Genomic DNA, 26,815 nt, shown 5'->3' on the forward strand with positions numbered 1-26,815 from the left:
TGTGGTTTCCCCAGGTGAATAATAAACTAATCTAGCATTTCCATCGCACAAATTTTATATTCTCAATAGCACGCACATTCCCAAAAGGAAATGGGAAATGTTGGTCATTTTTTTTTGATTGAATTGCTTTTATAATCTATGTTTATGATTAGAAGTAAATATTCTTGCAAAACTAATATCAGCCACCTCTACTTTTTGTACTTTTTGTACTTTTTGTACTTTTTGTACTTTTTGTACTTTTTGTACTTTTTGTACTTTTTGTAATGCTTGATATTTATTTTTTTCTAAATCTTCAGCACAGTGTTAACAAATAAGTGAACTTCTGCTTCACTATGTAGCATGATACAACTTCTAGTAATTATAATTAGAAATTATATTTTCCGTCTAGTTTTTAAAATACAATTCCTTTTGAAGGAAGAAAAATATATATAATAAAAAATTGCTTGTTAAAAGTTTCTGCTATATTTTTCCACATTTGTATTTTAAAATTAAGTTAATTCTATTTAGATTTTTTTAAATGATGCACGTTTTTGCTTTGCATTTTCATTTTCAAATCAGTGTGTTTCGCCATTCTTATATTACCGTGCTTCATCACACCAAAGTATTCGTTTACTCCTAATTAAAGTTCACAGCAATTTTATAATACAGAATCAGCCTCAGACACCAACATTATATATGCAATGCTTATTTTATATTTCCAAGTCATTTACAAAAGATGTGTTATGCAGCTAAACTTTTTAAATTGCACGGTCCTAGAGTAATGCCATCCAAAATACTGTTTGCATTTTGCGATGGGCACAGTAAGAAGCAAAGAGTCACATAACATTGTGAAGCTGAGTAATGCCTGTGAACTTCAACTAACTTCTAAAATGGTCTATTCTGTGGCCAGACCTTTTAGACCTGCTATATATGTAGGCACCTGAATTTAACCTGATTTCTGAAGTGCTGAACTAATACATATACATGTATGCCCAATGATACCAGTGAAAGATGCAGATACACAGCATTTTCAGAAATAGAATGAGTTCTGAGCCTGTGTTTAACGTAAATAATTCCTATGGAATTAGGAATCTCATTTTAGTTGTAGGCTTCAAATTCAAGTATCATTAATACTAACTTTCCATGTGACTATCACAGCTTCTTAGGGAAATAATAATTTATGTTCAGGGTGTGAGTATAGGGGTGTTTTAGTACCAAATGGATTTGGATTACTTTGTTTGGAGGGCTGTGTCAAAAGGCAGAGCCCTGCTTTTCAGTTCAAATTTGTTGGAGTTCAGGGCTCAGAGGAACGCCGGCTTAGTTTCACGTTACAGAATGAGAATTGCTACAACTTTGACCAAGAGACTGTGGGACAGGTATAATGGTAACAAACTCTGTGCCGTCCCTGTGCTGCAGTTAAAGAAAATGACTCTTGCTTGTCTGGGACTCTGCCGCGTGGTTTAATTTTGCATGGAGTACCTGTGGTGGCCAGGGGAAGGAAGGAATGGAGGACAGCATCCAGGGGAATGGGGATGTTCCACAGTCAGAGATAAGAAAGGTTTAGAAGCTGTGTAAATCACAAAGCCAGGCCAGCAAAACAGCATGAATTCCATAAATGCACCTTTCCGTGAAGTATATGACTTGTGAAGGATGCCTTACAAGACTGAGAATAAATAGCATACATTTTTAATATAATTATGTAAACTAAAATAAATATTTTACATTTATTATGCATAATAAAATAATTAGACAACATTCTGCGGGGGATTATGGCATCTGAAATTCCAAGTGCAGAAGGATTCATTGCGTATTTTCAGCAGCGGCGGCGGCATGACTTAGGGGGAGCGACTCCACGGGGGCTACTTTTCTTTTTTTGGACAGCATCCCTAGGGAGTTCCTCTTTCCCTCTGACTTATAGTATATGTTCATAGGCTGTAAAGACCAGTTCATAATACACTCTAGGATTTGCACCCCAGTCGGAAGAATGTGCAAAGTAAGTGTTTTCTCGCTGTTTGTTTTAGTGAATTTAATAACCTTTCCTTGTCTCCATATCGTTGCGTCAGCTGTGCGCTGCTCCCTGGTTTTATCAAGGATAACTAGGGACTGCTTTAAGTGCTGAGGTAACGGTATATACTTATTCACAGCGAAACTGAAAGGCCATTAAGGCAACTTCTACATAAAATGATGAAACGGTGTATTTATCATTAAAATGTTAGCATTAATATGCACTTTTTACCAGGGAAGTTTTAGATGCATGTGCAGGAAATAACTAGGTTATACAGCTGTGTGGAGAGTGAGGCTGATGAGGACGCCAAGTGGCAACCACCTATGGAAAAACACTTCTCTGCATATCACAAAGGCAGAATCAGGCACAAAAAAAAAGCATATACTTTGTACAAATAAGAAATTGCCGAGGACAATAATGCATGTATGTAATAGAGCATACTGGGCCTTCAGGAAGCACTTAAGTTTCCCTTGTGCTCTGCAGCAGGAGTGGAGGGCATCCAGTGCATTGTGCTAGCAGGCGTATAAACAAATGGAGATGGACGTTGGAGAGAAATTCTGTCAGTGCATGGGCGTAGTTCCCAGATGCAGACTCCTCACAGCATTATACAACCTTTAGTTTTTAATAAACATTCAGATAAAGTATTTGATAATACCTCTATTAATCTCACATAATGTGTACTGTAGCATTTAAGGCTATAAAAGAAAAAGAAAATCTGAAAAATAATGTAGAGCTGCAAAAACACTTCAGCTATTCTAGTGAATACATGGCATACAAACATTGATTGGTATTATTCCATTTATGATGTTTCTGTTACTTAATAAAACATTTTATATTCATCTTAGCTGGAGCAGATAGTTCACACAGTAATTAAATGCGATAGTGCAAAATCATCCATCATGTTAACCAAGAGACTTGACTTCATCTGTAGTTCCTAAAATTGAGAAACTTGTGGAATTAGAGAGCACACAACTAATGGTATGGCCCTCACGGAGAGATGTACATGCTGTCTGCACTGGCTGAGAAAGCCTGTCTCTGAAATTTTGGAGAATTGTGTTGGTGGCAGTGTACAAAAGAACTTAAACTGCAACTCTCTTGGCTCTGCCCATCCTCCCTGCCAGATGCCAGTGTCACTGCATGGACCATTTGAGACAAGGTACGTTTATTAGATTACATGATTGTTTCTTTTAAAAAAGATTGTTTCTTTTTAAAAATATATAAACACACACAAGGAGTAGGTGTATGTAGAGTGGACATATGTCCACAACAAAATTGCTCATTTAAGTGGCTTTTGCACAGCATCAGCATACACTAGTCACTTTGTGAAGATGATCGCTTTCCATATTTTTAATTTATGGCATAGTAAATACACTGTAATTAGTAGAAGGGTAATACAGCTTTTTTATTTATTATAACGAATCATACTTATTCCCTATGATATGAAAATCCATCAATAATGCAATGGTAACTCTAGCTTCTTTTTTGTTGTTGTTGTTGTTCTTTTATCATATTTATTTATTTATTTATTCCCATTTCCCAAAAATATTTATTTATTTCCCTGTGCTCACTGTAATGAAGAGGAACTAAAAACTAAATTCAATGAATCTGTGATTTTTGTGCTAACATTTACCAACAGACTTGGGATTTTCAAGTATCTTTAAACCAGTGATGCAAATGCGTGTATTGATAATAGTATTCGGGCCTCGTTTTGGATTGAATCCTGTGAAGAGTGTTTAAGTGATATATTTGGGACCATGCTAAGTTATTCAGTTGTTTAAAGCACTGAGTTTGATGTTACTGAGGCATACAGACATCCATGTAATGTGCAATGTTTGTATAGTTTTAACTTCAGTCAACTTGTCTCTGCTGCAGCCTGTTGTGGTCCTAGCTCAGTGCTCTGTCAGTTCACACTCTGAAGTTCTTCAAAGCCATTCCCAGGTTCTTGGTTTCTTTCAGTAGGTAGTGTCTCCCCCTTGCTGTCCAATTTGGGCTTTGTCCCTAAACTCTTGTGACTCAGGAGCTAGATACAGGGGTGTTCTGGTGCACCCTTTTTTTGCATGGAAGTCCAAAACACTTAACCCAAAGCCTGAAGTAATTGGTGTCTTGGAAATACGAATAAGAGCCCTTCATGCGGTGGACAGGTTAACGTAACTAATGTCTTCTGTTACCGCATTTTATCTTCTCTCTGTCCTCACACTTCTTTTTCCCTATCCCGTGTAATCATCGCTATTGTATTTCTTCCTCTTTCTTCTTATGGAACATAAATATATTAAAATGTATATACCTATATTTGTATTTAATAATTAAAAATGGTTATAAATTTGGAACACCTGCATGTATTTCAAACTAAAATAACCATAAATAGGCTGCATTTTGATAGTAAATAGAATTTCAATGCTAACTGCAACAATTGCAACACTAGGGACTGAATGTAGCTATTAGTGTAAAAAAAAAAAAAAAAAAAAGAGTTCGTTTCTTTTACCATTCCTTAATCCCCGATCCAGTCATTACAAAAGGGTCAAAGCAACCTTTCGGGGTGGTCAGTCTATAAGGAATTGTTATTGCTCACTACCTGAGTGGTAGTTAGCAATCTTTGAAAAATATTTTGGTAGTTTTACAGGCCTTAGAGGTGAAATTAATACACAAGTCTGCTGTGTTACATATGATTTATTCTCCGGGCTGTATGGCCATTACCATGTTAAAAAGTTTTTGTAGTAACTCTGTCTTTATAAAAACCTTCCCTCTTCCTCCTTCATTCCTTCATATGTCACATACAAAATAAGTTTAAATGTTAGGAACTACTAGAAAACAAATTCTTTTCAGAAACAGTTCCAAAAAGGGGAATAGCCTAGAGTAGGGTCAGGGGAGGGAAAGATACTTGAACTCTAAATGCTGATGAAAATAAGAGAAAGAAAGTAATTGCTGGAAGAAAGAAAGGAAGGAAGGAAATAAGAGTAATACTATATATGTATCTTTTTGCTGCTTAGATACTTCTAGTGAATTGGAATTTGTGAGCAATTTTCAAATAAGTATGACTTTATTAGGAAGCCCTGATTTATTGAAGATAAATGAAGGATCTTGCTGGTTCCAGCAGAGTTGCCCTTGTTTCTGTGACAGCTTCTGCCTGATTTCCTCTGGATCAGTGTGCCGGGGTCCTGGGAACACAGGTAACACCATTCCCTGAATTTCCAGACCCCCTCACTGCTTCAAAAGTGGAAGCTGTGGGCCAGATATGCCAGGCCTGAGCCTTTGCTGAGTGGTGTTTTCCAAAGCTGAGCAGGATTGAGGCACCTGGGGTCTGGTGCTCCTGGCCAGCCTCTGGGTGGCGAGCCCCAAAGGACCAAAAGCCTGTACAAAGAGCAGGCTAGAGAGGAGCTTTTTGTCCAACTGACTTATTAAGTCACTCCTTACAACAGTTTTATCCCTGATTGGCATGGTCTTTGTGGTTTTGCTGGGCCTCTCTAGGTCTGAATAGCAGGCATAGGTACTGTTGAGACCTCTTAAGGACTTTATACAAGTCAGCATTTACAGCCCCCAGTTTTGCTATTGGAAGTGAGGAGTGCTGGTCTGGTGTTACTACAGTTCTTTTTTTTTGGAAAAACACTTAAATCCCTAATATATTTCTCCTTTCTGTCTATTAAAAAAGTCAAAAGTGGTGTAAGGAATTAATAGGATCTGTTTATTATTAGGTCTGTTATTTAGGTTTACTTGTTCATTTTTTATCTTCAGTTTCTCATATAATATTACATTTGGCTGAATTGTGTTTTGTTTTTGTTTGTTTGTTTGTTTTAATTAGTTTTTTTTGTTTGTTTGTTTTTTTAATAATGGAAAAATAATCAAGGGAAAACAAAAGACATTATCCAAAATGTATATGAAAAAGGCTGTCCTGTATTCTTGGATGCTGTGGGCCAAAGTTATTGTTTTTCATTTTGCCTCCTTGGGGAAGAGGTGCAGTCTGTATGGCACTCCTTCTCTTTCCCACACAGGCCCCAAGCACTGGGGCCCAGTGTGTTGGGAGAAACAAGCTGGTGCAACGCTGCTCTCCCATCTCCCACCCACATAGGCAAGGGATCAGACAGGAGATTTTCCTTGGTACTTCTCCACCTCCTTCTGTAAATGAACTGAAACAGGGAGGGAGTGGGATCTGAAAGGGGCAGGAAATTATCTGCTGCTGTTCATAGCCCAAGAGCAAATTGATGCTTCTTCCTGAAGTAGAGAGGAGGTCAGAAAATGACTTTAGACTCTCGTGTACTGCCAGGGTCCCCCTGGTGCTCCCAGGGCCGGTAGCACAGTTGCAGGCTGCTCTGTGCCTCAGGCCAGCTGCCTGCCAGGCCGAGTCTGGTTTGCTTTTATTTCCACTGAGGCAAGCTGCCCAGCTCACCGTGATTCCTAGGATGTAGCTCCATACACATACTTGTTTATTTTTAAATAGTGCTTTAAAGTAGCTCTTCTTCTGATGCTCTTCACCGTTGCTATCTACTTATATTTCTAGTGTTTTTGTCATAACCCCTCCCCACACACACAACTAGAAGCTCTTCAGTCCACGAGACTCTAAATCTCTTTGGGTTATAATTCCACAAATAGATCAAGTGGTTCTACTGACATCATAAACCACCTGAACATCCTCCTCCTAGTTTATTGTGGTACTACAAGTACCACCTAAAATACCCTATTTATAGCTTTGTGTTTATCACTTCAGTACACTCTCCTGCAGTCCTCATTCGAGCTAATTATGGATTCTCGCTAACAACTCTGTACTCGAGGAACATCATTTATTCGGCTAGAAATCCAGTGTGGAACATCTTCCCGTCCTAAGCTCCTCTAAACACTTCTGTTTGAAATTTTGCATGTGCCATCTACAGGGCAAGCGATACTTTTGAGTCATTTCAGAGTTGTAGAAGTTACTGGGAAAGTATCAAAAGGAATTATTCAGTTCTAATGGTTTTTCACTAGAAAACTGTGCTGTTTTGTCAATCATTTTATTAACAAGCTCTTGGTAAGATACAGAGAACCATTTCCATTAGCAAGTTTTTGAGATAATCTGCTGTGGGTATTTTAAAATACAAGTCATTAGTAATTCATTTTCTTTTCAGGAATGAGAACGTGCATCTTGAGTTCAAAAAGGCAATTCTTATAAATCAATTAAAGAGGATTGATTTTTAGCCTGGTGTCCCTAACTTATTCTGAGGCTTGCACCTAACCATCCATCCATCCATCCATCCATCCATCTTCTGTCAATTTCTTTAATAACTTCTAAAGCTGTTGGCCAGTTTCAGTCAAAATTGACACGCCATAGTAGTTGCTGAGATTATTTAAGTTCATACATCTTTCTTGAAAGAGGTGAATGAGGAGAGGAGAGAGCCAGCGAGGAACAGGGAGGCACCAAATTCATCTTTCACGCATTCTTCTGCCTTACAGCCGGACAGTGGATTTTTCCAGCCTCGCCACGCAGCCCAGCCGTTTCCCTTGCCTGATGGGAGTATCTTGGAGGTTGTGTTGGGTGCCTGCTGTTACTGCATTGGGAGATTCAGTTAACAGAGCAAACATCCATAGGAAACCGTGCTTCTGTAGTTACGGTGCTCACGTGTCAATGGTTTTGGACCCCAAATTAACTGTTTGGTGCAGGTTGTCAGGACAAGTTATTTTAAAGGGGTGTTAAAACTTAACAGCTATTTTTAAGGATAAAGAGAACACACACAGATACCTGTGTGTTTTTTTTTAGAAAAGAGATTAGTTAGGAAAGATTTATGCCCCTAAGATGGAGAGCACCGACATTTCTAATTCAGTCAGTGAGCAGGAAGAAGCTCCCAGTTATGGACAGATTATTTCACAAGTGCTTTCTTTGGCTTTTCTTCCATACATTTTTTAGGACATTTACTGATGAATTGTGACATAACATGCATGAAGAGAAGAAGCAAAGTTTGAACAAATACTGAGCTTTTTTTACATGGTTTTGGTGATAATGAGCATCCACAAATTCTCATCTCTCACAGGGTCCAGTGGCTCTGTACCTATTTGGAATTCAGCCTTTTCCTTTAGGTGACTAAATGTGACTTTCATCACATTTTAATTTGAATTTTAATTATCCAGCCTTTAAGATTTTGATCAGCACTAATAAATTATAGCACAGTCATCTTATACGGTATTTAGCTGATTGATTTTTGCATGCTAAAATCTAGTCATTTTGAGAAGCAATAAAAATACTTTCAGGCAGAAGAAAGGTTTCAAAGATAAAGGAATCTGTACTTGATTTGTTCAAATCTCTTTCAGACCAGGGAAGGAAGACCTAAATCCAAGCTAGGATTTAGGGCAAGCAGGTGGCTACTATCCATTCTGTTGGATAAAACGCAGTGGCATCAAGTCAGGCAATCAGCCCTTAGGTGTGGACTGATGAATGCAGCTTGGGAACTGCTCTGGGTTGCCTGGTGGTGGTGCAAGAGCTGAGGTGATTACAGTATTGGGTGACGGTAGCTCTATTAGTGCTCAAGGTATATTTTGAGAAGTAAATATAGTATTTGTTTTTCCTAGCTGAGTTCTCGTCCAGCCTCCTCTGTTCTTGACTTGCAGTTTTATATTTGGATCTTTTTTCTCTCAGACCGTGTTATGACATAATACTATGAGAATCTTCATGTTCTTTTCCTGCTCGCAAGTGCTCATTTTTAGCTTCAGTTCAGCAGTAGCATGGCAGGTTCCCTGTAACGGGAGGATGATAACTAAGCATCCCTCCATCTAAGCACCTCTGCTCCAAAGCCTAGTTGGGAGTCAGCTCTTCCTGAAAGAAGGGCTGGATGGTGTCTTCTGTCATGGGGTTGATGGTATAAAACAAAAGTTAAGACAGAGAATGAAGTTGTGGCCACTCTAATGTTAATCACATCACCTCCATGTCCTCCATGAAGCCATGATTCTCCACCCCTTATGAAGTACAAGAGGGAGATGAAAAGCCAGAGAGTTGGTAACGCCTGTCACAAGACTTTGTATCCCAAAACTTAAAAAAGTTAAACTAGGCAAGCAGATTGTGGGATCAAGAGCCCAGTTACTTCTGTTTCCACTAAATCTTACAGATGGGATCCCGATCCCCGAAATCACGCCAAAAAAAATGTAAATCCCAGAGCAGCTACTCCTTCAGGAATTTCTGTTTCTGTATTCCCTCACTACTGAGTTCACAAGTTCTTGCACAGGTAAGTGAAATCCCTGAGGTGTGCTCAGAAGTGTCGGGCCTGAGGAGATGGGTATATCTGCCACAAGATTTTTGGTACACCTCTTAGGGGAACAGGCCCATTCTTGTATTCTTGGTTATATGCTAAAGTCCTGAAAATGAGACAAGCCAGGATTCATTTAATTAATAACAACAGTGCCATCCAAAGCCTGATGCTTGTTACTGTTTAGTATTCTGAGCTGAGATGGCACAGAACAAGGGTTTGGAAAGCTGTTGTTTGGATTTTGCAGGAAATTTATATGGGAACCACAAACGAGAGCAGAAGAACAATGGTGAAAACAGGGATTACAAGTGCTTCTGGCTCCTAGCGGTTCCTCACTATCCATTGGCAGAGTTTCAGGAAGAAAGAGTAGATTTCGTGCCAGTTAATGCACTTTCCTGGGACACAAGAGAATTGGATTCAGCCCTCCTGAAGATAAGGACAGCCCTAAACTCAGGATTTCTATTTCCCATAATAGTGCCTTTATTTCTAGAAAGCTAGGGACTCCAGTGCTTCCTTTTCCTGAGCAGATAGGAGCTCCTAAGGTTTCATATGGGTTACTTAACACTTCAGAAAAAGTAGGCACCTAATTTAAGCAAGTCTTGAGACATACATCAGGTCTTTCTTATCTCCACTAATCGTATTGGGAATTTAAGTGCTTATGGTAGACAGATAGGGTTGCCTTCTAGTACTGCCTTGCCCAACAGCATACTTGAATCAAACAGAAGCTTATTTCTACCCCATATTCCAGATGTGCTGTTTCTTTTCTTTTCCTTTTTTTTTTTTTCCTCCCTTTATTTTCTGATTGTCTTATTCTTTTCAGTGCTTAGTTTCTAATTTTTCTGAGGCCAAGACTGATTTCTCTGTTGTTCCTCCATACAGTGAGTGGCGTAACTTCATTCTGTAATGGTATCCTCTCAAGTCAATGTGCTGTGCAGTGGGAACATACCAGCTTTCTTGGAGCCAGTTTTCGCATCATAAATAGAGGATTGCATTTCACCACAGGAGTATAGGAAAGCCTGTACCCTTATGGTGAAACCCTACTGTTGCCAAGACTGTGATAGTCTTTAATGGCTAAAACCTCAAAGAAGCTTGAACAGCTGGGAGCCTGCATTCAGTTGAAGTGCAATTTCAGTGCCTAATTCCCATAGTCTCCTTAGAAAATCTCATCTCTCATTTCTAGGACTAGTAACCCAATACCTTTCATGAGAACTAAATGTATATAAATAGATTTTTCAAATACTTTAGCATGAGCAGTCTTAAGCATAAGCACTGTCAGGATCAGGCTTGGCTGTTTTAGTTGGGTGTTGTTTTTAAACCTGACCTTCAAATACGTGTCTCTCTAAATTCATTTCTGACTGCGCTTTTTTGTTTTGTTTTGTTTTGTTTTGTCTTCTTTGAGATCATGTCAATGTTATACAGCTGGTGAAAGGGTAGCACTGAAACCAGTGGATCTTGGAATGTGAGTGAAGCTATTTAGGCTATTTTCTTTAAAGCACAGCTTTCTGATCTATAACCATCCAGTATTTAGAAAGAAAGGATATCAGGATATTATGAACTCTATTATTCTCTTACTATTCACTTTGTGTTAGTAAGCTGCTGTTCTGTAAACTCACGGAAATAGCCTTGATATATACAGACCGTTTCTATCCCAGCAGCAAAACAGCAACAAAAAGAAAACAAAACCTGTATCTATCTGATAACAACAAAAAAAAAAAGTAACAATTATCCATGTAATTTTCTACATAAATTTCTTCTATTTACTTAACTTATGCTTACTTTTTGGAAATACTTAGATTATTTATAGTAGTTACACAGTAAACTCTTGTGGCCTCTAAAGAGGTATGTGGATTAATGACTTCTCAAAGAATTGTTTTACAAGAGTACCGTGGTATTTTTAGAATGAGTGTTTAGTTATAGTCGCTGAAGGCATGCTATTCACATAGGCATCTTTTGTACAGAACCTATGTATTTTTTTACTATCTGTGCATTCTGACTTGATTCAGGAATGTACCTCTGCGCATGTAGATGGCATTAAGCCTATGAATAGGTCCAGTTGTTCTAAAGTTAGCTGTGCTCCTTAGAAGACCATACTGAATTAGCCCTTTAAGGACCGTGTGACTATCATGCAAAATATATTTAAAGGATTATTTTTTGGTTTTATATAAAAGGTGAGGAGCGTTGGGTTCTTCTTTTTTTTTTTTTTGGTTTTATTTTGTTTAAGAGTGGAATATATGTTTTCTTTAGCTGTAAAAGCACAATCAAGGCAACATGATAAGTGAGTCAGTGTTGTAAAAGTAAAACTAATTTTGCCTTCACTCACATGAGCTATAGAAGGAGGAAGCTTTATTGTCCCTGGGAAGGTGATAAGGCAGAGTAATTGTATATTATACTGTCCTGGAACATCTGCCTGAAGACTGTTGGAGCAATTCATCTATCATGGACGATACAGCATGTTTTGTCTTTCTGCTTTAACCCATCCCCACTGCTGGCCTGCACGAAGGTTTTGATAGGGACTGTGCCTGGGCTGGGGCTCACATTAATCAGTCCCCTTGTTCAACACTCCAGCTGACATAATTACAACCTGCGCACAGCAGTTATTCAAGTCGAGTCCTTGTCACTCGTGGTGCGAAACTACACAGCTCAGATCCCGAAGGAGATTGCCTTATCACACAGAACAAGGGCTCACAGGAGTTGAAGAGAATAGAAATGGGAAAATGTCTTCCGGGAGTACTATATATTCCTTTAAAATAAGACATTTGAGAGACTTACAAGGGACAAAGAGAAGCATTGTGCAAGGTCTGAAATGAACAGGTTATTATTTTTAAAAGGATTACACAGGCCATTTTTGTGAAATGGACATGGATTATTAAATAAATTCAGTGGTCTCTCTCTTATCATTCAGTGACTCTGCCCTATTAGTTTTCTTCAGAAGTGATAAAATAGTTTTTGACTTGTATAAGCTTTAAGTATCTCTCAGTAGAAATCATCAGAACACAACTAATAAAAGTGCACATATTATACCAGTAAAATTGGCACACACATAAGGGAAGATCTGCAAGGATCAGAGTTAAAGGTGAAGGAAGAAGCATGCAAAAGGGCTTTCAAAGATGAGCAAGTTCATTAGTTTCTGCTCTAGTATGGTACAGGAATGTGAAAGATGAAGCCAAAGAACAAGTTTCATATTTTACCATCTTTTCCTCTTTTCACGTTAACCCTATGTGGTCAAAAAGGCAAGTCCATACCACCATACTAAGTAAAAGAGGGTTATTTTCATATAATATGACAGGGTTCTTTTTCTCTCACTTTTTTTTTTTCTTTAAGTACAAACCTTTGCACACATGATCAGAAGGCTTTTCCTTGGTGATTAGTTTTTTTTCTTCTTGGGTTTTTATCAGCTTTTTGAAGCTATATAGTTCAGGCAGTTCCTATGCTTCTCAATCAATAGATTTACAATGTGCCATGATTTCTTATCTAGTTAAAATACTGTATGTAATGTGTAGACATAATTGTGTATAGTTGAAAGAACCGTAATAATTTTTTTTGTTCTGGGTGGTCCAATTTGAAACTAATAGTTTTACAAGACAGTTTGTCTGGGATATTCAATAGTTTGAAAAAGTGCCAGAAAAAACAGTTTCAAAAAATCTTACACATTTTGCTCTGTTTATGTGCACTAAGAATGGTAGGTAAATTAAATACATAGTTTAGTGCTTTAAATCAACTCTATTCCATTTTAGTATCTCGTGGTGAAGCACACAGTAGATCACGCTTGATGTGTATGTCTACTTTGAAAGCCTAACTACATGAAAACTACAATTTCTTACTGAGCAGCACAGCGTCCATAGGCAAATGTACTCTCACGGGAACACAAAATAAATTTTGCTGCCCCCTACTCTCAAAACAGGGTTTCCTTGGGTGAATGATGACTGTGAAGTAAGCTCAAAGTACAGAGCCAAATGGTGCATTTACTTATTTTTGTGCAGACAATAGCATTATGAGGACATAATGTGAAGAGAATGATGTTTCTCCAATATATACTTTCAAGGCAGATCTTAGATCGGCTAATCAATCATACCTCCAGCTAAAGAATCAGATTTGACTTTCAGAACCGAAGATGGTTTTGCAGTATTGACAGCCAGGAAGGATATATTTTAATTTGCAGACTGAACAAATTTCAATGACATCATGGAAACACAATAAATGTCTGACCTCACAATGACATTTCTCAGACTTAAACTGTACTTCTTGTAGACTTTGAGCCCGGAGAAAGCCTTAAGCTCATCCAATCTGACCTTCTACATAAAACAAACTGCATAGGTGGTTTTTTATTGTATTTTTTTTTCCTACAGCTTGCTCTTATGTTTTACTGAATTTTGTCTTTTAGAAAGACATTCAGGTTTTATTTGAAAACACCAAAAGTTGGAGAAGCCATTCCCCTTGCATGAAAGGTTAATTGCTGCAATTGCTGAAGAAATCATGCCTTATTTCTCATTTGATTTTAACTACAACTTTTAGTTGTTGCTTTTGGTTTTGGTACAGGTTTTCTCAAATTAAGGTGTTCCTTAATCATGCATTTATTCCTTGTTGAGATATTCAAGTCTCAAACTCAAGCAAAACAGAATTTTTTTCCCCTTAACTTGTAGTTCTGTTTCTAACCATTGCAGCTGCTTGTGTACTTTCTAAAATGTAGGCAGCAATATGGGAAGTAGATATGCTGGCATTAGTTTCTGCAGTGTCATAAAGAGAACATAGCCTCCTTACATTTTCTTACTACTTACTTGCTTATACATCTAAGGATGGCATGGGAACTTTCTTACAACATCACACTAGAAGTTCACATAAAACGGTTGGCTCTCTAATCCCTAAATCGTTTTCAGTGTTATAGCTTTTCACAGTGTTTTTGCCTTCTGTGAGTTACTTGCATGTTTTGTGCAAAGGTGTGAAACCTGGCACCAGGGTGTATGTGTACATATTTTGATTCAACCGACCTAGCTTCTGAAACCATCCTACTTGCTGTGTATGACTGCAGTATCATTGTTATTAATCATGCTACCAATTACAGTGTCACCTGCAAATTTTATTAGCAGGAATTTTATATATATTCTTTCGGCATGCATAACAAAAGTGAATCTTTCAGACAATTAATGCTTATTCCTGAGATAAATTGAAACATTAGAAATGAGGAAGAAAATGACCATTGCTTTTTGCATGGGGGGGTGGGGCTGGGATAGGGCAAGAAGAAGCAATATATTAGCATTAAAAAACTACTTCAAGCAGAGATTGTACAGACCACGGTGCCCTGGATGTGAATCCAGGCTGCAAAGCAACAGGATTTGCCCTCTAGGGAGCCGTGTTGTCACTAAAATGGCTGAAGGAACTGACACAAAGGCCATTTGGAAGAAGTGCCATCTGCATCTGAGATTGACAGGCAGCCTTTAGGGTCTGCTGCTATCATTTCTGACTCTGGCAACATGAGGAGTCCAGTTTTATCTCATTGCAGCCTCTAGACCATTGCAGCACCCTTTCTTAGGCTCCATCTGCACTTTTATATTTGAGAAAATACTTTATGGGTTCCCGAGGATATACAAACAGACCCTACAGAATTGTTCAGCTACTTTATGTGGTCATTAAAGGAAGTACAATAGGGAAAGAATTGATGTTGAAAGGGAAAGTGTGTCTTCAATTAAATTCCTTCCAGCTTTTTAAAAAAATGGATGCTTTCCATGGCCTCATTTCAGCAAGGTATTTGATCATGTTCATAAATTTAAGCTTGTGAGTCATCCTTTTCAAGTTGATGGGGCTGCTTGTGCTTAAGCTGCACAAGTGTGTAAGTGCCTTGCTAAATCAGGGCCTAGGGTACTTAAAGGCTGGTCCCCGTCCTTAGGCCGTGGCAGAGAGGCCGTTCCTCAGACCAACTTCTATTTTATGCCACCTGCTCCAGCGTGAACACAAAGGGGGAGGGAGGAAGCCCACGAACAATGGAGTGATTATTCGCCGTTTACTGGGAAATAGATGAACTCCACCTGCTATTTCTGCCACTTAAACCGTGGCTGACACGGGGCGGCAGGGCGCTGCGCACAGCCGACCTTTGCAGCCCTCACGGGCCGCAGGCAGGCTGAGCCGGTGGGCCAGTGAGCCAGGCCATGGCAGGGCCCCTCTTCATGCAGGGAGGCTGAACTAGGGGGTCCTGTTAAATGTTACGGAGAGATTTCAGTGAAAATTGTGCTTCTCTTCCCCCTCTAGTCAGTAGAAGGAGACCTCGTGGCTCTCTCTGAAGAGCTGCTCGAGCAGACCCTCTGAGGCACGGCTCCCTGCCTCTCTGCATCCCTTCCTCCTGCTCCTCTTCGAGTAGTTTGGACATAATTTCTAGCTTTCTGTCTAAATTATTCCCATTTCTCTTTCTGTTAAAAGCAGGGTTAGTGGGAGCATTTAAGGCAGGAAGCCATTATTTCCTTCAAATCAGAGCAATTTATTTATTTTTTTTTTCTGCAAAAATAAAGCTTTCTTTATGTTGTGAAGTGTGCTGTGAAACAAGCTGTTTGGTGGTTGTTGTTTGTTTGTTTGTTTTGGTGGAGAATATTTTGACTGAAAATTCATGAATTGATGTAGTTGCTAGTACTGCTTTTATACTTTGGTTGTTTGCTCACTGTGCAGAGCTGTAACCTGCTCTACAGATCCCTAGAAGGAAAGCTAATCTCCACTTCTTATTTCCCCTCAGAATCTCCAGTTACCCCAAATTTGCCTTTTAAGGATTGCATTTTGGCTATTGTTTCCAACTCTTTGTAGCTTGTGTACTTCTAACGATTGATTCTTTGAAATTGGGATATTTGCTCATTGTATATATATTATGGTAGATCTGTGTCCAGATTGCATTTTGGACATGCTAGTCTGCCGAATGGAGCTGAAGCACAAGCAGTAATTATCAATCTTCCATCATTTTCAGTGCTGACGCACAAGTTTTTGCTGCTTCCCTACAGGGCTCTGCTACTTTTTAGCAGCCAGCATTGGACATCTGTCACACATACTGTATGTCATAACAAATAGATCATTATAGAAAAAAAATGCAAAGCTATAAATGTAGAAAAGCAGAAAATGTTACGATTATTATCCCTGGGTGTTACTATAATACTGTCAGAATAAATCCCAAATACATTTTTATTATTTTCTTTGTGAAACTGACTGTGTCATAAAATCTCATTAAAACATGTAAATGTAGTGTGCTCTCTTTTATGGGCTACTTCATATTTTCTGAGTGGCAATACATGCAGTACACGGCAGTACATGTAAAACATGGCAATGCATGTGGCCACCAGATTGTTAGGCATGCATTTTTATGACATGGTGGGTATGTAGTTCAGTCAGCTTAGCTCAGTATGGTTGAAAAGCATCAGCTGAGGGCAAAAGTTCACAGCAGAAACACAGAGTGGTATAGGATAGTGGTGTCCCCCAGCAGTTCCTTGGCACTGTCCACCAGAGGTCTTTCTGAACAGCGTTAAGAGGTATCTGCCAGCAGTGACATAGGCAGAACCGAGCTTGCCTTAGGTACGTTGTAGCTGACTTGCTGACTTCCATGGAGCTAAATGCGTCTAATTCTGGCAATAATACCATAAGTCACTTGCTAACTGAGGTTGGTCACAGAGCACCAGCCCATGTATTCATGTCATTCTTCCCTCTGTCATTTAAAAACTAAATAAAAGACAGGATTTTGCTTGTAAAGGAGAAAAAGCAAGGAAGAGGTAACCCAGGTGTATGCTAGTAATAACACTGAGATGTACCGCGTTTCTCATATACATATGCACATATAGGTTATATATGTGTTAATGTATAATAATTACAGTTTTATAATAATGATGACGATGCTAATGTTAATACAGTTCAGAATGTATTTTTCTCCATGACATATTTTTGCTTTTTACTGTTTCTTGGGCAATACTGTAGCACTGAGCAGGTAAGCCAATACTACAGTTTTTAAGCTCATGTTCTGAACTGAGCATTCATGATGTGTGCTAATTGCATTTGTGTTGTAGCTAGTTTGAGTTAGCTGGCAATTAGTTTATCCAAACCTCCAATGGATTTTGGATGTTGGAGGTTTGGATAGCAGAGGATTCTTCAGCTGAGCAGGAAGGGTCAGACATGTAGCAGCATCTGTTAGCTGGATGCCACATTGTAAGAAATGTGACCATTTGTGAGACTGATTAACTGTAGAGTAATTTGCCTACAATTACAACAGATTCCCCTTTACTCGCCCTCAGATTTCAATGTGTCTCAAAATATGATGTTTTAGCACCAAAGAGGCTGAGGGTTTGAAGGAAGAATCACTGGGCAGATTTTTTACAGACTGTGGTATCCATGAGGTCAAGCTAATTGCTCCTTATGACCTTGTGTTTCCAAAAAAAAAAAAAAAATATATATATATATATATTTTAGTTTAAATTAAAATTTCAATAACTAAAGACAGTTTTCCAAATTAGCTTGTTATTTTCTGTAAACTAGGCACCTCCAAATTTTTGGTTAATAACTGAGGTAAAGAGTCTTCAATGATACATCCTGTTTTTCTGAGAAGTTTGCTTTCATCATAACTGCTTGGATTTCAAGAATAAAGTATCCATTGAATTTGCTATTTTTCAGTCAAAATGCTGCCATTTCTGTAGGTTGCATAGCAGGGTATGAACGGTGCAGAAGACCTTCAGAGTGCTCCCTGTACCAGAGTGAACTTGATTCATACCGACTAGCAGGGAAAAACAGAAATCTTTTCACTCAGTTGGCTGTATCACTGTGTTTGTTTTCATCTTGTGAATAGTGACATCCATGGAGCTGCCACAAGGCCTTTAGGTTATATGCATTTCTCTGCAGAAAGAGGATGTTTGTACCTAGTGTCCTGAAGAAATCTTTTTGTGAAAGGTTTATTTTGTGCTAATATAAGCCCTGCAAGGTGCTAAAATTTTTAAAACTTAGTGGGCTAGATAATTAACATTTTGCCTCATTTGTACCTCTGAAAGCTTCCATTTCCATGTCTTGCAGTAAGCATCTTTCTGAAAATACCAGGCACTGCATAATGGAAGAGTGTCCTAATTTCAGTCTCCTATTAGTAAAACATTTTAATAAAACTAGGTTGTTTCCTGCTATATTTCTCGCAGCTGTTGAATACAGTGCTAATATATTATCATGTACAAAACCCTTAGAAAAAAATAGAAGCATTCATATTCTATATGGGCAGGTTTAGAATTAACAGAACATGTTTTCATGAATTTCTTTCTTTTTTTTTTTTTTAATAAAAGAAAAGATGAGGACAGCAGATACCTCCGGTATCGGGCAGCCACGGTTTTGCAGCTAGCTACAGAACTGGGCTGTTCGCGTGGGCTGCTTAAAGCAGAGCCGGTGGCTGGAGGAGGGTGGCTGGAGGAGGATTGAGCACGACCCCCTCCTTCCAGCCACGAGACTAGGGCTGAGCCCCTCTGTGTGGGCAAGAGATGCCCAAAGCCTGTCCTCTTATTGTTTGTACTGCTCACTGTCAGGGCTGGCTGGCTGGCTTGCAGAGAGAAGGAAGAGGAGATGGGGGAATAACGACCACCGCCAGCACCAACTGCGGGACCTGCAGGCTGCCCAGTCCCCACCTTGCATGAACTTGCTGCAAGGCTCCTTGCTCCTCACATGGCTCCCTGCTGCTGACTTTGAACACCCACCTCTGCCTTCTGCACAGTGCACGCCTGTGCTCTGCCATCCTGGAAACCCTTACCCTAGTGTTGTTTTCAACGGGAAGGACCTAGTTTTTGAGCAGTGGCACACCATAACTTGCCAATGCAATTGAGAAAATGGCTGCATAGGGGCAGTTATACTGCTTTGAGGGGTCAGATGAACAACAGTGTTTTCTTGCTTAGGAAGGAAGGCAGGTCTGAGAACTTTTGCCCTGTGCACTAGCAGCATGTATTTTCCCATTATCCTGTAGATAAGGTTCTCCATTTCTTGCTTTTTAGCACAATACCCTATTTTTGGTAACAGAACTGATATATAGAGATAGGAGAGAGGCAATGGGAGGACAAAGCAAATAAAGGCAGAAGCTTCTCATGCTGACAAAATGTCTTGGCAGTCTATGCTCACCCTAACCTTCCACTTCCCTCTGTGCTCTCCCACCAAGCAGATTAATGCTGCTAAGAAGCAGATGAGGGCACTGAGGGTTGTGGCATGTAGCACTGGGCTTACTTGTCACTCTGTGGATGGTGCTTGTGCAGGCACAATTCCCAGTGGAAAATCTGAATAAACTGTTTTGTTCTCATCCTTGGGATAGCTGCGTATGCTTTAGACTCTATTGTGGATAAGCTTTGAGCTTCTTTGTAGTAGGATGCCACTGGAGATGTCCATTGGAGGTTGCTTATTATTTGTTGTTAGAGTACCTACACAACTTTTTTCACTGTGGTGTGCCTTTCCTATCTAGGTAATTACCAGTGTCCTGAGACTTGGTAGCAAAATTACAATGATATCAGAAGTAAATTAAATCTCTCTTGGAGGTATTGTTCTTGTTGAAGAGCAGGGCGCAGAGGGTGGTGATCCATGGCACGAAGTCTAGTCAAAGACCAGTAACTAGCAGAGGGTAAATACTGGGTCCAGTCCCATTCAGTGTCTTCACTAATGGCCTGGACAGATGGGTCAGAATTTACCCTCAGCAAGTTTGCTGATGGCACAAAATGGGTGGACACCAAGTTGAACACAAGCCAGGAATGTGCCCTTGCTGCAAGATGGCCAACAGCATCTGGGTACTGGGTACTACATTTGAAGTACTGCCGCAAGTAGGTTAAGGGAGGTGATCCTTGACAGCTGCTCAGCACTGGTGAGGCCACACCTGGAGTGGTGTGTCCAGTTCTGGGCTTCCCAGTACCAGTGAGATCTGGATATACTGGAGAGAGTCCAACAACGGGGTCACTAAGGTGATGAAGGCACTGGAGCAGCACTTACATGAAGAAAAGCTCAGAGAGTTGGGACTGGTTAGCCTTCAAGTTTCAGGGGGGTTCTTAGAAATGTGTATAAATAAGTGGTGGGAAAGTGAAGATGGAGTCCAGCTCTTCTCAGTGGTGCCCAGTGACAGGACAAGAGGCAGCAGGCACAAATGGAAAGACAGGAGGTTCTGTCTGAACATAAGCAAACACTTTTTTTTTTAATGTGTGGGTGACTGAGCACTGGCACAGGTTGCCCAAAGAGATTGTGAAGTCTCCCTCCGTGGAGATACTCAAAATCCATCCACACAAGGTCCTGGGCAAGGTGGCCCTACTTGAGCAGGGCAGTTGTATAAGATGACATCTCTCCTCTTGGAAGAGACAAAAGGTCTCTTTCAAACTCAACCATACTGTGACTCTGTGGCAAAAGTACAATTTTACAATTAAGTAATTTCCAGTTTACGAGTTTATGATATTCCCATAGGAGCGGTAGAAGAAAGACCAAAAACTGGCTGGTAGGTATGGACTTGTAATGACAACACGAAATGTTCATTTAGAACAGTGATGTGAATGCATCACCGTGCAATGAGCATTAGAGATTTAAAAAATAATCTTTTTATCTTCAGACAGAAAGAGGTTTTCCTTTCCTCTTAAGCAGTAGCTGGATTTCTCAGGAGAAACTTGCTATCTGTCTCCCTTTCTTCACAGCTCTGTCCCTTAGGACAGAAAGTGCAGGAGCTCTCCTGGCCATGTGCAGAGGAAAACACTCCTACACCCTTCCCAGTACATCAGTCTTTAATAGAGGAAGTTGTACAGGCCTCTTACTGGGAACTGTGGGCCGAGCTCCTCATGTTTCTTGTTCATCCGCAACATTTCCCATCTCCTCTCTCACCACGTGTAGCACTGACTGAAATGAATGCTGAAAACTCTCCAGAGGTCTTCCATTTCCCCATAAGAGAATTGTCGCAGAGTTTCAATCAAGTCTTATAAACCTTTCTTCATTTCTGATAAGGCTCACTGGGAGGAAAAGGAGAAAGAAAAGAAATTTCTGTACTGCTTCTCTGCATCAGCACTGAATGCAAACCCATCGACTATAGCTTCAAACTAATTATGTCTCGCTAATGAGTGCCCTTCCTGTTATTTCAGTGTGGAAAAATTGCCAGAAATATATACGTTTGGTTTTCAAAACGGAAAATTGGTCATAAGGACAAAAACATGCTTACATTTAGAAATAATGATAATAATTTAACTATGAAAACTCTGTTTTAGCCTGGAACAGAGGCTAGCCTCTTAAAATCTGCATTTATTTCTTTGCTGCTGTAATTCAGAGTGGGACTCAACAAAAAAACAAAAAAAGAAAAAGACTTTATTCAAACAATTTCTTTTGTGCTGGGCTCTCCATTGCCAAATTTCAGAACAAAGGGAATCTTTATCTCAGAGTTTATAAACTCCTGGAAGTGAATTTTATAGCACAAAGCCTGTCAAATGTTTAACTATCATCACTATTGCAGCACTATAATATTTTAGTTAGATGTTTATCATGGCATAGCTTTAGTGAAAACACAGTGCTGTTTAAAATCACAGACCTCTGTGTTTAGTCGTATGAGATGAAGTGATGTAAGTACACACATACAGAGTTTGGGTGTTGTGTTTTGTGTTGTTTTTTTTTTGGTCAGCCATATAATAACATATTCGTACAGTACTCAGGAGAAGACTTCTAATAAAACAGATGAAGCACATTGAATAATTATATATATATATATATATATATATGCAGTACATTTTTGTCATGTCATATTTAAGGGTATTACTTGGCTTCAAAAGTGCTTGGATTTGCCAGTTGTTACCTTCCTGGTTTACTTTATGATTGCAATTGCTGCATTGCAACCTAATACGAGAGCCATTTGTAATGCCTTGTGATCTCATGTTCCTCATTTCAGATTAAGCTTTTCTGGGCTCATCACATGGAAAAATATATATATATTTAAGTTATGATTTCCCATGATAAATGTATCAGTATGTTGGCATGTTTAGGCACAGATTTTTACTGATAGCTAAATAAATGAGTCTTCAGGATTGCTCTGTTTAAAGTGGTTAGAGCAAATTCACAAATCAAAGGAGATAGGACTAGCCTTTTATGCCTTGAACAGGCTGGGTTTTCTTCACAATTCTTACATAGGTTTCCACAGATCCTTTATATATTTCACAGAAATATTTCAAAGTAAAAAGTTTTATATCTCTCCTGAACATAGTATGAGAGCCGAACTAAAAGGATTCAGATATTTTATTTCAGATTTGTATGCTCTACTTTAATCCACTGCCCTTTAAAGTATAACCCACGATAGAAGGTTACCAGATTGTCTCCTGCTTTCATTGCAGTGTACACTATCCATTTTTTTTATAAAATACATGTTTCACTTTAACAACATTTATGAGCACTGTAATTTTTTTTAGGGCTGAATCCTGAAAGATGCTGAGGACCAATATTTCCCATATTTTTCAGTGAACATAAGTGTCTTCTCTGACATTCTTGGGAGTCTGATCATTATACTGGTATATAGCAGATGGACATGACAGAGGGTGAGCTTTGGCAGCACCGTAAGGCAGTTATCATCTTTACTATGACCATCTCCAAGGGAGAGACAGGCACTCCAACAGAACTTCAAGCTGCTACTTCCAGTTTATTTTGGGGGTCTTTTTTTAGGTGCTTGTTATGGTGATATTAGTAACAGTGGTGAGCAAACGATCAGTTGCTCAAAACACTACCCTTGTTTTACTTGAGTACTTTTGAAGTATCATGTATTTATATATTTCAATTGAGTGCTTGTACTTCTTTCAGTGAAGCTTGATTAACATTCTTAGTTTAACCACATTAATAGTCTATAGTACTACAGACTAAAGTCTACAAAAGAAATGGGTATACACTGGCCATTATTTTAATTCAAGAATAATCATTAGCTATTTCTGCTTGAAATAAATGGGAAAACGATATTTTGTATACGGATTTTATCGCATACTTAGAGTAAGTGGGAAATTCTAATACAAAATAAATTTGGAATGATACTGCAAAATTTTTAATACTGGAATTTAAAAAATACTGCCACGTCATGGATCTCTCTGTGGATAAAGCAAATGTAAGATCTTTTTCTATTCTTTTTTTTCTCCAGAAATATTATGAGAGACTTTCCTTGAAGCACGTTCCTTGAAATGCTTAAAAATGTATATGTGGTCTGACTTTTATATATGAATACTCCAGTGTTCCACAACAGCTGTATTTCAGATATAGATCAGAATCTGTGCATATTTTCTAAAAGGTGTAAACTTGAATAGCTCACTTCTCCTTTCTAATAACAGTTAATAAGATGAGATAAGAGTTGATGGAATATCCTTACAAAAATCATTTGCAACAGTTCCTCTAGAGTCTAGGAACTGTGTTGGAAAAGTGCACCTGAACACTGTTGGGAATGTTATAGGCATCTGTGCATTTCTCTAGCAGGGTTTATTCAAGACCTAGCTGTTAGGATGGTTAAATGAAGATCAGTTTTGGTAAGTTAAAGAGTTTTGCTTAATGTCTGTCTGTCACTGATTACCATCCAGAAAAATAAGAATGATAAGGCTTTTGCAAATGTGAAACCCATTTTCTGTTATAACACTATATTTTATTTTATTTTATTTTCAGCCAGAGCTTGAATGACTAGTATTGAATAAATTATTATATACCTTCTTTTTATTTTTATTTTTTAATTTATTGCTTTTTAGGTCTAACTGTGCTGAAAACATCCGTAAACACATCTTGCATACAGGAAAGCATGAAGGAGTGAAAATGTATAACTGTCCTAAATGTGACTATGGAACCAATATCCCCGTGGAATTTCGTAACCACTTGAAAGAACTACACCCAGACATTGAAAATCCCGATCTGGCATACTTACATGCTGGTAAGGTCATTCTTCCATTTGCTTTCAAATTCTTCACTTTTCCAGGTGAGCATGCTGAAATGATTGCAATAAGAAAGCTAGCTGTTATGTTACTATCATTTATTCTGAAGAAAAGAACATGATTTTAAAATGGGCTTAGTTCTCTTCAAGTTTACATAAGGGGTGAAAGTTATGTGTCAAGCACTGAAATCCATTCAAGTTTCATCAGCAAGGTTTACAGCTTAATGCGTAAATATCAGAAATGCATGCTATTTAGATGCTTTGTTTTGAAATTTAGTTAAACTTCTGTACAGAGATATATTTTTTAAACATTTATATTAAATTTCTTTACCCACCCCACTTCTCCAAGAGCAGAAAAACAAAATTCCTAAGCAAATTCAATATCAAATGAATGAACACCTTTAAAAATTTCATTACAGTGAACCAATGATTAGCATTAAAATATAGAACAGCAGAGATCCATCAATAACTTGCATGTACGTTTTGAGACTTTACATTCGAGAGCTCAGACATGAGAATCACTGGAGGAATGCAAAACAAAAAAATGACTTTAGAAATAGGAACTAAAAGAAAAAAAGTTAGGGATGTGTTCTGTTTAAGAAGACGATAATTTTTATAGCAGGGATTTTAAAGTTCAGAATAGAAGGCGGAAGTATAGTTGGAGCATCAGGATAGGAGAAAAGAGTTCAGTGGAAAGATTTTAGGAGAAATCATACAAGCGTAGACTGGAGCTTAAATGAAATGTGATCTTAATTCAGGAGAGGAAGATAACTTAGACATCACTGGGAGGGAAGACAAGTCAGAGCAGAGGGAAAAAAGAACAGATGGTGAGAAGAAAGAGTTTGGGAATCCAGAGGAGGAAGAAGCTATGTGGGCCAAATCCTCCCTAAGACGCAAATTAATCTTCTATTGAAGTCCTACTATTAGTACTGTTGTGTCAGGTTTGAATCTTCTTTAAGGAACTGATCTTGTAATTTTTGAGAGTCATACCTGTGAAAAGGATGACCTAGAGAGTTTTCATTCAGCACTATGCAGTGTTACAGTCAAGCTATTTTAAAACCTTTCAGTCTTCTCAGAACGACTGCTTGCTTTCCTGACTAGAGGCAGTGTATTATTTGTACCATATATTTCTATTTGCCAAGTATTCCACTTCATTTTGGAACCAATCATCATGTCATGTCAGCATATGGTGGATAATATCTGGATGTGCAAACAAAATGCTAGTTGGCGGAATACCAATTTCAAAATAGGTCAGAAAGCTGATCACATTTCACCATAGTCCTGACTAACGTGAATGGATATTGAACTCAGATCTTAAATCCAGACACCGTTGGGTTTTAACTGCAATAATCCCACATAAAATAATATGAAAAATTAGAATGCTTTCAATAGACAAATATACATTATTCATGCATGAAAGAGGTTACACTGGTAGAACCACGAGCATTTTTCTAAAATTACAAAGTCTGTGTATGTTTTCACATTGTTTGTTCAAGGCTCCATATCTAAGTTAAAAAATTGCTCATTTCAGCATAACGTGGTTAAAACTATTCAACTTGCTTGTCTTGGCAACACAGGAAAACTGTCATGGGTTGTATTCTAATGGTACCTATTTTTTTAATACATTAATACTTATCCTGGAGAAATCCCTTTACACTAACGAGGGTTCTGTACAAACACACTAGAAAGAACCAGTTGTCACCTCGTTATTGCTGTGGTAGCCTACAACTGGTATACAACAAAAGCATGTTGAAATATTATTCACATAATCCCATTGCTAAAATGGCAATACTGTATTTTCCTTTCAGGAAGAAACACTCTTAAAGCATAGGTGATAATTGTGCGTTTACATCAGAGTTAGATTAAAGGGTTTTTCTTTTCTTCTGTTCAAGCCATTCTGACTGCTGAACATCTGTGAGTTAAAGATTTTAGAGAAGGTTTTCAGAGCAGTGAGGGGATAACTCCTGTGCCCTGGCTAACATTCCTTATCAAAATAAGATTTGTTCTATGTCTAGCTCATGGTTACTGATTGCTTGTTGGTCATTGCTGGTACCCACAGAGAATCCACAACACGACTTAGAACCTGTTATGATGATAGGAGTATGAAAGTGTCATACAAGATCAATTTTTTTAGCTTAAACATATTTGTCTTTCTTTTGTGTTCTAATATTGCTTTGTAATGGGAAAGCCATCCCCTCTGCTTCTGCAAGCAGAATAGAAATAGAATAAGTCTCATCGGTGGCAGAAATGGACACCAACTCCAGCTCCTTCCCTGCCACTTCCCAGGACCAGTCAGAAACTCCTTCACCACAACCCACCAAGAGTGGAGGTGTGGGATGCCTTTCAGATGTGTCTGGGAGTTAAAATCAAGTTTATTTCTCGTCTGTGAAACTGAGATTATCAGTTGGATTTCTAACTCAAAGTTAATGCTCTTTGAAGTAATATGAATTTCTGTTCAGCTTTCTTTAGCAATTAATACACTCCTTTATGGAGTGGCACGAAGAAGCTTAAGATGCATTTCTAAGTCTACAGAAGGTGGAAGGGAGAATAAGTTATGTGAGGAGGATACTGTAAATGATAGGTGACAGCCCTTTCTACATGTATTTTGCATCTTCAAAATCCTTTGTAATGTGAGGAGTTGATGTATGGAAATGCCACAAAACCAGGTGTGCAATACTTTTTTTCCCTTTTTGCTGTAGACTCTGTCATAAAGGAAGATATTTAGCTGTACGACTATATTCCTTATAAACCTTAAGAAGTACCATTACA

At 38.6% G+C, this 26,815-nt stretch overlaps 1 protein-coding gene across 3 annotated transcripts in view; it reads left to right on the forward strand.

Moving 5' to 3' along the window:
- ZNF407 (zinc finger protein 407) overlaps positions 1-26,815 on the forward strand; it is a 333,603-nt gene that overhangs the window by 210,309 nt on the left and 96,479 nt on the right. For all 3 annotated transcript variants that reach the window (XM_027451888.3, XM_027451889.3, XM_072034832.1), the window contains one exon: positions 23,868-24,046. In XM_027451888.3, coding sequence (XP_027307689.3) covers positions 23,868-24,046 — 179 coding nt within the window. The remainder of the gene's footprint in view (positions 1-23,867; positions 24,047-26,815) is intronic.

Source organism: Anas platyrhynchos, chromosome 2 (genome assembly GCF_047663525.1).
Source record: "Anas platyrhynchos isolate ZD024472 breed Pekin duck chromosome 2, IASCAAS_PekinDuck_T2T, whole genome shotgun sequence".
Lineage (NCBI taxonomy): Eukaryota > Metazoa > Chordata > Aves > Anseriformes > Anatidae > Anas > Anas platyrhynchos.